This window comes from Megascapheus bottae, chromosome 19, assembly GCF_031878675.1.
Source record: "Megascapheus bottae isolate mThoBot1 chromosome 19, mThoBot2.hap1, whole genome shotgun sequence".
NCBI lineage: Eukaryota > Metazoa > Chordata > Mammalia > Rodentia > Geomyidae > Megascapheus > Megascapheus bottae.
Window position 1 is genome coordinate 43,610,681 of NC_143527.1, and position 15,995 is coordinate 43,626,675.

General features: G+C 36.8%; 1 protein-coding gene across 8 annotated transcripts in view; it reads right to left on the reverse strand.

Moving 5' to 3' along the window:
* Nucleotides 1–15,995, reverse strand: part of Ptprm (protein tyrosine phosphatase receptor type M) — a 750,652-nt gene that overhangs the window by 268,677 nt on the left and 465,980 nt on the right. For 4 of the 8 annotated variants that reach the window (XM_090353476.1, XM_090353473.1, XM_090353474.1 and 1 more), the window contains exons 12-14: nt 10,183–10,456; nt 9,175–9,211; nt 2,304–2,378 (exon numbers count right to left, since the gene is read on the reverse strand). In XM_090353476.1, coding sequence (XP_090209602.1) covers nt 2,304–2,378; nt 9,175–9,211; nt 10,183–10,456 — 386 coding nt within the window. The remainder of the gene's footprint in view (nt 1–2,303; nt 2,379–9,174; nt 9,212–10,182; nt 10,457–15,995) is intronic. The other 4 variants (XM_090353479.1, XM_090353477.1, XM_090353478.1 and 1 more) reach the window with 1 other exon arrangement.

A 15,995-nucleotide genomic window follows, 5' to 3' on the forward strand; every position in this document is an offset into this window, starting at 1 on the left:
TAAAAGGAAACTTGATGGGCCCGGAGTTTGGCCTAGTGGTAGAGTGCTTGCCTAGCATGCACAAAGACCCGGGTTTGATTCCTCGGTCGGTACCACATACATAGCAAAAAGCTGGAAGTGGTGTTGGGCTCAAATGGTAGAACTCTAGCCTTGAGAAAAGCCCAAGGACAGTGCTCAGGCCCTGAGCTCAAGCCCCACGACTGGCCAAAAAAAAAAAAAAACTTGAAAGCAAGGGCAGTAGAAATGTCAGAATAACTTACAAGGTTTAGGCCCTAACATAGAGAACCAGAAAGCTGTCCCAGAATGCTAGTGAAGGAAGTAGAATTGTTGTACATTTCTCTGTCTTATCAAATCAGTTGATAATATCCTCAAGTCTTAGTCACTTTATTTTCCAAAACAATAAGCTTGCAGAACAGATACACTACAACTTCATTTTGTATTTTACTAGTTTGTGTGTGTGTATGTGTGTGTCTTTCTGTGTTATTAGCATTTAAACTCAGGGCCTTGTGCTTGCTAGGAAAGCATTCTACTACTAAGCCAAGCTTTACTCACCCTACCCCCTCCCTGACACAAATCAGTTATTTCTGAGACAGGGTTTCATTTTCTGCCAAGGCCTAAGCCTGGACTGTGATCTTGTTTAAGCTTCCTATCATTGCTAGAGTGAATGACATACACATGCCTCCATGCCTGACTTCTTCCACAGACATGAAGTCTTGACTAACTTCTTCCACAGACACGGAGTCTAGACTAGCGTAGAATCATGATCTTCTCTCTATCAGCCTCCCCCATAACTAGGGATACAGGTTCCTGTATCCCTAGTTACATTTAGCTGTAAATTGAGGAGGGACCTTGCAAACTTTTCTGCCCCAGATGGCCTCAAACTGTAATCCTTCCCCTCTTAACCTCCCAAATATCTAGGATCACAGGTGTAAGCTATTGCCCTATTATTTATGATCTTTTATTCATTTGCCAGTGAATATTCCCTAGTTTCATCCCCAAAAAATTGCTGAGTGAAAATATTGTGAAAATTGGTTGCATATTTTCTATGTGGCTTTAATCATATCTAAATTATATGCAATAACCCATAAGAGCTTGGATCCTGAAACCTGAATTTTGAATCCTCACTATGTGATTAGATTAGAAATCTTGACAATAATTTGCAGGATAAAGCTTTATGGAATTCAGTAATGACTCACCTTGGATATGGAGTAAATTAATGATTCTTCTATAGGCATTAATAGAGTTCCATACATCTTTAGAGATAATGAATGTGAACAAGCGTGTGTGTGTGTGTGTGTGTGTGTGTGTGTGTGTGTGTGTATCTATCTGTTTGATCACAGGGCATCCTACTTGCTAGGAGGTGCTGTACCCCCTTTAGTTGTTTTTAATTATTTTTCAGGTAAGCCATACATTTTTGCCTGAGCTGATCTGAAACTTCAGTTCTCCTACATTTGTCTCATGGATATCTGGCCTCACATCTATGATACCATATATGAGTTGCTAATTGGTAACTTGGTAATTTTTTTGCCCAGTCTGGCCTTGGACTGAGATATTCCTGCTCTCTGCTCCCTGAGTAGCTAGGATTATAAATATGAGCTATCATATCTGGCCTTATTTTTCTTCATGTAAAGAAGCTCTCAATTTAGGTCTATGATTCTAAGCCACTCACTTTTCTAAACTTCCCTAAATTACTTCATGCATTTGCACTGACTTGCAGATGCACTGCTGCTCGGTACAAGTGCTTAGCAATCATCTGCTCTGTAACCACTCTACATACACAAGAGCTATCTGAGCAGTATTACCCTGAACAGCTTTGAGGTGGCTTCTTTTTATAATATTGGCAGGTAAGATGTGTATTGCTAATGTTTGTGGCAACTCAACCTTGTGAGATGAGATGAAAAGAAACCTCTCTCACTCTCAAATTTCAATGGCTTTTTAGGTTAACTTGGAAAAATAGGAATCCATCTTTTAAGTATTTTGCTTGAAATCCTATCACTTGATATCATTGCTATTGCAAAAGCAGCAAATTTCATTTCTATATAACATTAGGCTAGAAAAGAATGCAACCAACAGACCAAACACACAATGAAAACATGCAGTGGGGTTGTTACTTAATGCATGGATATAAATGTGCACACAGAAGAGGCCAAGCATAATAGTTTAATGGGAGCATAGGTCTATACCAAGGGTCTGAAACATTGTAAGCAGGCCTTAAGCAAAGGAGGAAATGTAGAGGGGAAACAAAGCTGAGAAAAATGAGCAGGAAATGGGCAAGATGACTCATCTATACTTGAACATCTGACCTGTTAGTTGGCCGTCGCCTGCAGCGGGGGCGATGCGAATGTAAGGTGTTGTAAGCTGAGTCACGATTATCGCAGCTAAGGCAAAGGAGGATTTCCAGGTCAGCATGCATGAGGGAAAAAAAAGCCAGACTGAAGCTAGGCTAACAAGAAGAATCGCCATCAGCACATCAAATCGTCTCAACTTTGTTTCAACAACCACAGAAAGAAAAAGATAAAAGAGAGGGAAAAAAATCACAGCAAGGTGTTGAATTTTCAGAATTCTTTCCTCTTAAACAAGCTGTAGTTTGGCAGCAGGATTGGTAACTGACACAGTTTTTGGCTGAGATCTTAGAAAGAGCTAATGAAGAATTGTTTTTTAAGTAGAACAAAATATATATAAAAAAGTTAGTCCCACATTAAGCTGAAGACTTAATGCAATTGAGTGCTTTGTATAAAGATTCATTGCTAATTCTGATGATTCAAAACTTTACGCTTTTACATTGTATTAACTTACTTAAAATTATATTGCAGAAGTCACAATATTTTCCCTTCTTGCTAACATCACCTTTGTAAAGAATATTATCTTCTCTTGCTAAAAACATTTTTGTGGAGAGCAGTTTCTCTGATCACTAAATTTCATGCAGATTTCTACTCAGGAATTTTTATTTATTTTTACATGAAGAGGATAAAAATTGTGTCTCAAAGTCTATTTTGAAGACAAAATAGGAACTTCTAATTGCCTTTCCTATAATTGTCCTAGTTAACTCAAGATCAGAGAAATGATTTCAGATTCTCGAAGCAAACCAGGTGGGCTTCTTGGCCTGTCTGCACAGCTCCGTGGTTGGGTTTAAGTACTTCACAGTTATGACACATAGATATTGAAAATTTAAAAAAAAAAGAAAATTAAAACATCAGCTCTAACATGATACAGCTGGAAAATGATGCAAAGAAAAAATACTGGAAAATTAAGAACAGGCTTACATGAAAGATTACTAATTTACATGGAACAGCCTGGGGCTATTAGAAGTGTGGCAGCAACTGAGGAAAATAGATCATCTACCATCTGCACACAATTAAGCCCAAAACTGCTGTGGCATAATATTTTGAAATATCCCTCTGCACCATCCAGACACTGTTATTTCTCATAACCAGACAACTGCGGCAACCAATCTTAAAAATGATACAGTAATAATCTGTGTATTATTAATGAGTATATATACTCTCATTTTGCTTTATGAGATGAACAAGGTATTAGGTCAGAGAACAGATTTCCCAATACAGCCTAAAATACTTTCTTGAGACATGGCAGAGTTAGCAATTTTGTTCACTGGTATAAGTTGTCGATGGTGAGATGTTATTTCCCAGTCATGTTAAAATCTTGGCACCAGCTTTTAAGTGCTCTATGTAACATTATTTTGTTGGCTAGGAACTACCAATGTATTCCTGTGCAGTTCTGCATTACTTTCATGGAAAATCTGATTTCTACTTTGGAAAAACAATACACTTATTTGAATAAAAGTTACTTGAGCTCAGTGCTGGTAGCTCACACTATAATCCTACCTACTCAGGAGGCTGAGATCACAGGATCAGAGTTCAAAACCAGCCTGGGTAGAACAGTCCAATTGTCTCTAATTTACTAGCAAACAGCTAAAAGTAAAACTGTAGTTTCAGTGGTAAAGTACCAGTCTTGGGTGAAGAAGCCAAGTAAAAGCATAAAAGCACGAGGACCTGAGTTCAAGTTCCAGTACAAGGATACAGATACATACACACACACACACACACACACACAGGTTAGAAATAGCTATAGGCAGTCAAGTATTTATATATATATAAATGATAATTTAAAAATAGACCTCAAAAACTACAATCTGTAGCTCTCTAACACATGAAATGTACATTGCAAACTGCAGGAACAATCTTCGTAAGATCTTTGCAGAATGTCATTTTTGGCTTTCAGCTCTATAGAGTGATTCTGACTATTATAGTTAGTTCAATTAAAACATTTGATTATATTCCAAATCTCTTTAAAATGGTCTAATAGGTCTATAACTTGCTTTTAAAAATGATATTTTATCACATCATGGCCAAGCTCAATTATTTAGGTGTTACTCATGTCTGCTCTTTTTTAGAAAGGCAGAGCTGAGTTTGTGGAAGAAATCATACTGAACAATGCTTAAAATAGGATATCATGTATTAATTTGCTTATTTCAGTTCTAGAGATGGAAACAAAGGACTTTTCCACTGAACTATTTTTCAGCCAAATACTTATTACCTGGCCCATGATGTAAAATGTTTGTTGATCTTTATCTTCTAATATCAGTAAGAATGGGTCAGAAAAGAGGAGGAAATTTGGCACACTAAAGTCAGAAATTGCAAGTCTATACTTTTGAGGATATTGTCAAAGGTGAATAAACTTTAGGGTCTCCTCTAGGTATGAAAAAGTAACCAATATAGTATTTCAGGCAAATCAAACTTCTAATGTGTCATTTTGTTCTTTTGTTTGGTGGTGGGGGGAGAGATTACTGGAATTTGAACTCAGTGCCTCAAGCTTTCTAGGCTGATACTCTAGCACAAGAACTACATCCTAGCCCCATAACTGTCATCATAGCTGCATAGTGCAGGATTTTCAGGAATTGGTTGAAGCAGCTTTTCTCACACTGTTTTCTTTGACCCTTACATTCCATGAAAAAGGAGTTGGGATCAAATACATTTGAGGAGCATCAGGCTTTTGAAGATCCTTGCTTTTTGGAACCTCTCAGAAGTTAATGAACTAATAAATACAAATGGTAAAGAGTGTGTCAGATCAAGAAAATATTTTTAATGTAAAATGCTTCAAGCCTCATGCATATGTTCTGATTTCTACATCCATAGCCTAAATAATAGCAGATGAGCTTATATGAGTGGCTTCACTCCATAATGTTTGTTCCTATATTGAATATGAGTAATTAAGAGGAATCTTAATTATGTTTACATCTTAACATTCTTTTGGGTTCTTTTATCAGCACATTTTCATTTTGTAGCACTATGGTATAAAGGATGCTATTTCTTTGAACAGGAGTGTAAAGAAAAACACTCTAGAGAAACTTCTCCAAGAGCTTAGTGATGAGAAAAAAAAGAAACATTCAAATTTCTGAATACAGTTAGAAATTATATCAGAACAATAGAAATCCTTCAGTTTCTTCAAGGTCATCCAGCAAAATGTATTCACATTCAGTACAAATCTGAGTCCAATATGAAATGCCAAACTTACAAACAGCAAGGCGTCTTTTTCACAGAACAGTCTGAAAATATAATGTTGGAAAAAATAATGCTTTCTTCATGTTTAAGGCTTACACTCTGACCTTTCCAGTACTTTTGAAAAGAATTTAGCATGTGTTTGCATGTAGATTTTCTTCAGACTTCTAACTACCCTGCTGTGAGTTAAAGCATAGCAAGGAGAGGAACGAATTTACATGGATGACCAACCACTATCAACAACAACAACAACAACAAAACAGAGCACCTCCAAAACTTTTATGAATTCGAAGTCTCCCAAATTTGATATATCCTCATATAAGATACCTCAAAAGTTATATTGTCAAATACGAACATACTTGGCCTCCTACTATAGAAAATACTATTGAACAGAAGATTAATGTAATGTACACAGTTTAAGCTGATTATTATTACAATTTCATTGGAGAGATCTAATTTACAGACTTTATAAATCTGCCCTGTCAGTTTATAATTGGTCATCCACAAAGCCTTCCAAAACTCATGACAGTTTTACTTTCACAGTAAAAACAAAGGAGTTATAAAATATGAAAGTTAAATAAAACACACATATTAAGTTTAAATAAAACACAGTTGGATCAAATGATTATGAAAGAATCCAACTGTACAAATACAACTATGATTTTAAAAACCAGAAAATAAAATTTTGGAGCAACAAAAAATATTGAAAAGCGCTGCTAGTAACTCCACGATACAGATTTGAATTAGGATAATTATATTCAAATATCACAAATACATTATTGTAGGGTATCTTTGTTTTTGTATCTCAAGAGAGACTATTTTGTGATGAATTTATCTCTAGCTAACAATCAACTTATTACCATGTGAGCTTACATAGAGGGATCTTACCTATATAAACAAATTGAATCAACATATATAAAAATATAAGCAAGCCTCAAATAATAAGTATGTAAGATACACCTGAGGTATGTTTTTGCTGTATCTATTTTTTGTGAGGTCATATATTTGATATGATTTGACTCAACAATGAAGGTGCACTACACAAAGAAATTGTAGTTTATAGAAGGGGAAATTTCTCATTATAAATAAAGGTGGTAGCCATTATATTATGTTGGAAAGGGAAGTCACTAAATCTGCTGAGGTAGAACTTACTAGAATATCACACAGCAGTGTCTTCTGCCCAGGAGAGGACTATCTCCTAACATTTTCTACCTTATCGTGTTTGCATGAAACAGAAATGGGTAAGTTAGGAAGAGAATGTAAGTTTTCTTTCTGTCTTTTCTCCCCAGTGAAGTTATTTGGCTAGAGTTTGTTGCTGTGTAAATGTTCGCAAGTGACTCAGAAAATACAAGTGGGGAATATTCAGTGAATCAGGTCATCTGATTGCCTAATCATGCTTTGGTGAATTGAAAAACAAATTACAATATTGATGGACTCTGGCTGATGGGAGAAAATGAGCCAAATCACCATCTAAATTCAATCCATTGTGAAAACTCCAAACTTGTAAGGCTTTCATATATACTGATTTGTTGTTTATATAATTGTTTAACTATTTAAATAACAGCTATTTTGCTGGGGGTTTTTTCCTGCAATAAATTGAGCAATGACTCAGTCCTAACAAAGGGAAGGTCAGGTGCTTACACTGTGCAATTGCATAAAGGCCAGAGTTCTGCTGGGCTTTAAGCCATGAAATGAAGGTGTAGAAACCCTGAGTCCAAGTGCTTGGGACCAAGCCCTGACCCCCAGATTATTGGGAGATACATCAGTTCATCTCCCAAATCCCATTTTCTTCACCTTAAAACAAGAGTGAGGCCAGGAGTGAATAGTTCATGCCAGCGATCCTAGCTATTCAGGAGGCACGATCTAACTATGTTTTACCAGCATGAGCAAAAATACCTGGGAGATTCTTAACTCCAATTAACCACAAAAAGCCTGGAGTTGTTATAGTGCTAGCTTTACATGATTAAAAACTAAGGGAAAATGCTTGGCCCTGAGTTCAAGCCTCAGCATAAACACACAAAAATAAGTAAAAATTTTTAAAAAGAGTAGCAGCACTTGTCTCCCTTTTCACAGTAATAGTGAAGAAATAAATGAAAACACACGTATGAAGGTGAATTCAAAATGTTTAGCTGTGATGGTCAATGTAAGGCTTTATAAATTAGGCACTTGCAACTAGAGTACATTTTCAGACATAAGGGGAAATGAATGCAATGATATAATATTTCAAAAAGTTCTGTTCTTAGGCACAGCCATGAATTAGAGATCTAAGATGGATCTACACAGATACTTGGTTTGGGGGGGGAGGTTCTTCAATATTCTGGAAATAGCTGCTAGCACATTCAATTCACTCCTAATTAATACTTGTACAAAACTTAGGTACTTGATACAAAAAATCAACTTTGGGCATGGTGGTGCATACCTATAATCCCAGGTATTTTCTCATACTCTTTCCTATGTGATGGTTAAGGTGGGCTATGAAGTCAATGAGACATTAATGTGCATGTGCCAGGCCAGAGGGGGTATATTTCCTTAGGTGGTGCTGGCTGTGTAGAAAAGGCATGCACTCACCTATATACTCTGTCACATGTGTTAGGGTTTTTTTTTTTCAGTCCTGGGCTTGAACTCTGGGCCCTAAGTGCTGACCCTGAGCTCTTCAGCTCAAAGCTAGTGTTCTATCACTTTGAGCCACAGGCCACATCTGCTTTTCTGATGATTAACTGGAGATAAGAGTCTCACAGACTTTCATGCCCAGCCTAGCTTTGAACCATGTTCCTCAGATCTCAGCCTACTGAGTAGCTAGGATTACAGGCTTGAGCCACCAGCACCAGCTTCTTTTATTTTATTTTATTTTTTTTTTGCCAGTCCTGGGTTTGAGCTCAGGGCCTGAGCACTGTCCTTGGACTTTCTCAAGGCTAGAGCTCTACCACTTGAGCCTCAGTACCACTTCTGGCTTTTTTCTATGTATGTGGTACCAAGGAATCGAACCCGGGTCTTCATGCATGCTAGGCAAGCATTTTAACCACTAGGCCAAACTCCCGGCCCCGTGTTAGGGTTTTAAGCAGGCCTGGAAATAGAAGTTTCACAGAAATAGTAGCCGGCTGTAGGTTCATAAACAAGCATCAACACTGAAAAAAGTCTAGACAGACTTGGCTTCCAGTGCTATTGCAACTTTATCAATGCTGTCAAATTGCAGGTGTGCTAGGTGTCCTAGCTATCATCAAGTGGAATGGTCACTTGAGTCCAGGAACTTGGGGGCAGCCTGTGCAACATAGATTTAGTATCAACTCAATGTCCATAAAAGGGAGTGGAGGATAATATTTCATTCCTTTGTATATGCAAATTCACTAAATACAATTTTAGAAGCTATGATGCACTGTGGTTGAAAACATGCATACTGCAATCATAAACAAGTAATAGCATTTAAAATAATTTGTGAACGATACCATGAAAAACTGCTCGGAACAAAGCAGTGGTTTCTTATTTAAGAAACGTCTACAGCTGATAGTCAATATAAACTGCCATGAGTTCCCATGATACTTTTGCACACACGTGCATATACATAATTTCAATGAAGTTACATTTTAAGAGATTTTGGAACACAGTATAAGATCAATTTTGAAAAACATAAACCAGGAGATCATCCCACATTTCAACTTACCTTTTGTGGCCACTCGGACACAGTCAATTTTGGTTTCCTGTAGCAAATACAAAGAGGGGAAGTTATTATTCATATTTTATTTTCAGTTAAGCAAATGTTGTTCCAGTTGAATAACATGGATAAGGAAGCATCTCATTGTTCCACATGTGGCTGGTAACATATGCCAATTACTGTGTGAACTATGCTTGAAAACGTGCTCTGGCTCCAGGACCAGTGGTGGTGAATATTTCTAGAAAGGAAAAAGAGGAGGAGCCAGACACGAAATGTCTTTCCTGGTAGCTATAGGTTCAGATTCCTACTTAAGACTTGTGCTTGCTCTCTACGTAAAGAACATTGGGGAAGAATTTTGGATCCTGGACTTTCTCTACTTTTTCTGGTAAAGGTCAGGTGGACTATGAAACCCAGATCCGTGTGAAGGAGAGAAATCATCAAGAACATCAGTCACCACATTTGTCAGCTGAGATGGCTCTAAAGTCTTCTCACAATTCTGAACAGGAATGAGAAAACTTTGAAAATGATGACATATTTTGGTTTTGTCTTATCTTTCTAAAGCTATTTCTCTTACAAGGAAAAAAACCCTCTATATACTTTTTTTTTTAGCATAAAGACTTTGGAGCTAAGGAAATGAGGCTAAATATGTTGAAAAGACAGATGTGAATCCCACAAAACTGTAAACAAGCTCAGCATATGTGTTATTGCTATACTGTTCTCCTGAAAAATAGCAAGCTAAGCAGAATGACTACCCAATTTTGGTAATATGAAAATCTAAAAATTAAAATCATCATGTTGCCAATGTTTTCCCAACCAAAAATAAATGGGTATACTCATTCCTTCCATAAATTTTCTAGATGGATATGATCTTTTGAAGGAGACAAAATTATTTACAAGGAAACAAAATCACACTTTATGTGACTTACATGATTTAATTTTCCCCTATTATCTTTCTTAATCAAGGTTTACATTAATAATTCCAAATAGCCTAAATAAACAGTCATCTATAAAACTTACCCCATTGGCTCTACTAGCAGCTTGGAAATAAATTCTGTAGCTTTTATGTGGAAGGAGGGGGGTGTTCCAATATCCATTGTAGGTTTTATTGTCACCAATTGTGAAAGGTTGAGCAGCTTGGAGGCTGTCTGCTGGGAATTCAGCAGCAAAGTAGTATTGTGAGTTCAGTATGGATGCATTCTGGAAGTGAATGGGTACTGGGTAGCATTTCAAGATTTCTGTTGTCTTCTTAGTTCTTCGAGGACGCTCTTCCTCAACAACTATTTGGTAGACACTAGAAAAAAAGTACAATTGATGACATATTATGATTACGGAACTGATCCACTCTGTTCAATTATATGGAACAATATATGAAGTAGAAAACACCCTGAAATAAAAAACACACAGTAATACCTGCGTGGAGCTTGACAGACTCTCAGTCAATCTTCTTCTTCAGTGCTCTCTTACTTAAATGAACAGGTTATTAAATTCACTCATTCATGAACTTATTTATTTTGTACCAGTACTGGGCTTGAATTCAGGCCCCAACATAGTCCCTTAGCTCTTTTGCTCAAAGCTGGTGTTTTATCACTTGAGATACACCTCCACTTCTGGCTTTTTCATGATTATTTGGAGGTAAGAGACTTTTATCCCGCCTAGGCTGGCTTCAAAATCAGATGTTTAGTTATCAGGCTCTGGAGTAGCTAAGATTTCAGGAGTGAGTCATTGGCTCTATTTCAAACTAGCAGTTACTGAGAGAAACAAAATTCATTCTAATTTATAAAATATGTGACAATCTTTACTGTTCATAAGTCAGACTATAAAACCTGTAATTGAAGATGGTTTTGCAGAGCATTTAAACTTGGCTGTCATCATAAATGAAATTCTATTGACTTTAGGTTTACAAAGAAGAAGTCAATGTATTTATTTCTTCCATGGCATATGTACATACCCCTGAAGACTGGTCAAGTCACCAACACGCTTTGTGGTGATTCATATTAACCAAAGTTTACCTTCTCATGTTCCCTTATATTTTTTTGCCCAGTCCAAGATGACTTAAGAGGGGGAGTAAAATGTATAAAACCCAGGTTTTAGGAACTACAAGTCATTTGCAAAAGTAATGAATGAGGCCATCTGTGTCACATACAAGGACAAGATGGAAATGAGTACCTTCAAAAATGCCTACAAGAATGATGACCTCAGTTACAGAGGAGCAGGGCCTTAGACATCTGCCCACATACTTTCATGGACTTTGGAGCTTCAATAACCTCAGGAGAATAAGAGAAACCTTGAATGATGGACTTTTTAAAATATTAAGATGCTTAATTTTGCCAGAATAATGAACATTTCATGTAGTTTTGTTGGGAAAAGAAACCAGTTTCTCCTGGTGAGAAAAATCTAAAACTTGACAGCAGCTTTTACAAACTGAATTCTGGTTAGATGAAAAATCCATCTAGCAAATCCTTCTAGACGATAAGATGCATCTTTCCCTACAGTAACAGAGAATCTGTACAATTCCCTAGGACAGTGAGGTAATTCAAGAGTTGTTTAGTTCACCTAGATGTATAAGGCCATGATGTTAAATGAAAGGACCTCCAGGATATAGAAACAAAAGCCATATAATGAATGATTGTTGTCCTTAATGTACTATGTTATCTCTCATCTCTTTTGCTGTCCCTTGGCTATCTCATATTGTTACAGTATTTCACCTTGTTATCTGATATATTAAATATATATATATATATGTATTTGGTTATTTGAAATCGGATAGGGAAGGGGAGAAAACAAGATGAGGGGTGGGGGTAGGGGGAGGGAAATGGGGACCAAGACATGAGAAAGGGTATGTATATGAAGTAATGCACCTTCTATCTGGTGAATATAATGTAACCCTTCTATTAATTACAATAAAAATATATATAAAAAAAGAGTTGTTTAGTTCAGCTACCCACAATGCCAAGAGAGAAGCACGGAACAGGATGCCTAGCTCTTCTCATTCAGGGATGGCCTCTCTGTTCTCTTGTCTGTGTGATGTTTGAATCTGTACTTAGACCCTCTATCTCTGTGACTGCAACCACTTAACACAGTTGTCAAGTGCATGGTACCATTCTGTTTAACTAAAAATCAATTGTTTTAGAACATCTGAGTGATTGTCTGGTACACAGGTTTACAGGTGAGGATAAAGTAAATGTTTACAAGTGATATAAAACAAAAAAATGTAAGGGGAGGGGAGGGTCAGGCAAGAGAGGAGGGGTAACAGGAATGAAAATCTTACTTCTTATCACAGACTTTCCATTGGGTATAATCCACTAAAATGGGTTGACAGCTTGCTGCCTATCAGATGGGAGCCTTTTAGACCCTGAGCAGAATCCTTAAATGTGTCCTGTAGAGCATGGTGGGTTTGGGGTGTCTGGACCATTTACTTGGTTGGCTTTTCCAACCAGATTTTCACAGTCATGTATCTGCATGGAAGAGCAGGAGTAAAGGATAAAGGTCAAAGTAAAAGTCTAGATATAACCTGTCTCTTATTAGATGTCAGCTGTGGATTATCATCAGGTTCATACAGGGCAAGCACCTTCTGGAGACTGCTTTTGTCAGTGTAAAGACGGTACACAGGGCTTGGCTTTAATCTAATTTTGCTAACAACTGAATTAATTCACTTTAAATGAATTTGAAGAGGGAGTCTTAAATTGTTTTCCCTTAGGAAGTGAGAGAACTAGGTGAATGTATAAATGCCTAAAGTTGGTACTCAACATGTTAAGAATTGCTCTCACAAACAGAAAATTATTACTCTCACAAATTATGAAAATTATTACTAGCTTTGCAAAGGGATTATTTCTTCAATAATATAGGTTGCAAAATCAGCTTCCCTCGAAGAGTCAATTTTTTTTGGTTCATTTGCTATAGGACATAATGTTTGAACAAATCCATTAAAAAATTCTAGGAAATCTAAGTAGCAAACAAAGCTAAACAAGAAGGTGTAAGTGAAGAAAATATTGACTGTAGAAATTATTCTACACTAGTAACTGGTCTATTCCAGGTAGATTTATTTTCTGTTTTCTGATATCCTTGGACTACATAGAAGCTTGAGTACCAGGCTGGCATCTTCTCACCTCTCTACCAGCAGAGATCCCTAATTCTAAACTGATTCCAGGAGAAAGCACACTTGCTTCCAGACTTTCCAAAACACCACATCCTGAACTGTCTAGAATGAGACATCTTTGTCTCTGTTCTTTAATCTTGGCCTACCAGGCATGAAGGGTGCTGCCTATTTTTTTTTTTTTTTTTGCCAGTCCTGGGCTTGAGCTCAGGGCCTGAGCACTGTCCTTGGACTTTCTGAAGGATAGAGTTCTACCACTTGAGCTTCAGCACCACTTCTGGCTTTTTTCTATGTATGTCGTACCGAGGAATTGAACCTCGGTTTTTGTGCATGCTAGGCAAGCACTCTACCACTAGGCCAAACTCCTGGCCAAAATTATTATTCTTATTGCTTTTTTGCCAGTCCTGCCTGGGCTTGAGCTTAGGGTCTGAACACTGTCCTTGGACTTTTTCAAGGCTAGAACTCTACCACTTGAGCCTCAGCACCACTTCTGGCTTTTTTTTTCTTTCTATGTATGTGGTACCAAGGAATCGAACCCTGGTCTTCAGGCATGCTAGGCAAGCACTCTACCACTAGGCCAAACTCCTGGCCCTTGTGCTGCCTATTTTTGAGCTGGTACTAGGGCTTGAAGTCAGTGACATGTATTAGTGATTGTGTTCTCAAGGCTGACACTCTACCATCTGATCCACAGCTCCATTTCAACTTTGTGCTGGATAGTTGGAGATAAGGTCTGTCTGACTGGGCTGGCTTCAATCCTTGACCATCCGATTTTGGCTTTCTGAGTAGCTAGGATTATAGGTATGAGTTTCGTTTTTTTTTTTTTAAGCTGGGAATTCTCGGCAGGAAAGTTCTCATTAAATTAAGGAACACTCTGTGACCCCTCTCCCAAGGGACTACCGTGGGTCCCATAGTTTCATACATGCTTGCTTTGCTCCAAACACACAAAACACATGTTTTCAGAAGGAACCAGACACTGGTATGCTTTTATTATTATGTCTTTAAGTTCTTAGAGTAGGAAGGCAATGATTTAATTATTTTTGTATCTTGTGAATCATATAGAGATATATGTTTGAAAGTATAACAATTCACAAGTCATTTTCACTTTATTTCGGGTGTATTATACATGATATATGCTAGTTTGAATGAAGCTTACTGATATTCCCAAGTGTGCTTTGTTTTTCTAACATTTATTATGAAACTAATTATTTTATATTCATATCTTTAATTACAAAGGATTAAAAGAGGAGAGATTTACTACAAAAAAACATATGGTGCTGGTTAAATTTAAGTTTATTTTAGATAACCCACTGGTAGCAGATAGCTTACACCTGTAATCTAAATTACTCGAGAGATGAAATTTGGAGATCAAAGTTTGTAGCTAGCCAGGCAGACAAATCATCTCCAATTAACCAACAAAAAAGCAAGAAGTAGAGCTGTGGAGTGCCAGCCTTGAGTAAAAAGTAAAAAATAGTATGAATCCCTGAGTTCAACCTCCAGTATAGGTGCTCGTACACACACAGTAAAATTTTCTGGCGTAGTTACTCTGTGTCAGGAATTGTTCTACTTTAACTCAAATAGTACAATTATTGTTCCCTAATGAAATAAAGTAGTTTTTTCTTAATTTAAATACCATATATATAAATATGGATGAAAAACGTTAATTATTCCAATCAGGAATTTAGTGAGGATTAGATGAACATCTGATAATTAAGTGAACACTTGGTCTCCTATTTTTTTTTTAGCCAGCTTCTATTAGTTATATTATACAGTCCACTCCAGACATATTACTTTTTAAATGGCTACCATCTACTCATTTCCAGATACATTAAAGAAAGAATTGACTGGAGCAATTTCACACCCCAAATGTCTTTTCATCCTTGCTCCACAAGACAAATTAGATTTGCAAGCATCCAGACCTCAAATCTATTTGCTCTTTAATAATTTAAGCACTGAAAGGTCAAGCAGCTCTTCTCTATTCCCCTTTATCAAAGTCCAAGTGCTAATGAAAAATAGCAAAATCCTTTTAGCTGCCCAGTCACCATACATTGCTGTCTCCTTGATAGAAATTAACACGTTATTAGCACCCAGGTCAAGGGTAGCCTGGGTACCCTGAATGAACTATTTGGCTGTTGGGTTTTTTTTTGTTATTATTGTTTGTACATCATTTCACTAATGAATTCTAGGAAATCTTTCCATCCAGTCTTAATCTTAACACTAGCTTTGAAAAATCTCACTGAATATATATTTTTTTTCTTTTCCTGAAAAAGATTAAAGAAAGCAAATCTCAGGGATGGAAAGCCGATCAGAAGTTTCTGGCTTAGTGAGCTGAATTAAAATTTGATTATCCTTTTAATGTATTACTTAGGCTTCTTTTGTTTATTAAGCTTCTCCATTCCCTGCTCAGTTCTACCACCACTCTGGAATTTCAACTAACATTAAAATCTCCTGACAGTGTTTGCAATATTAAAGCTCAGCCCATGGTGAGGATGAATCTGCCCAAAACATGATATCACTCTATCAGAACTTTCCAATGGAAGGAAACTTAATTTAAAATTTAATTTATGCTAGGCTTTTCTACAACAAAACTCTAAGGCCTTTACAAGGAGAATAAGAAATCTGCATTTATATAGAATAGTACATTAAGTCTAACCTAGAAAAGAACATCTGAACATCTTTCATGTAGTTGCAAAGACTTGAAAGTTCAAATGTGATTAAATGATTTTAGCTTTTTCCTACC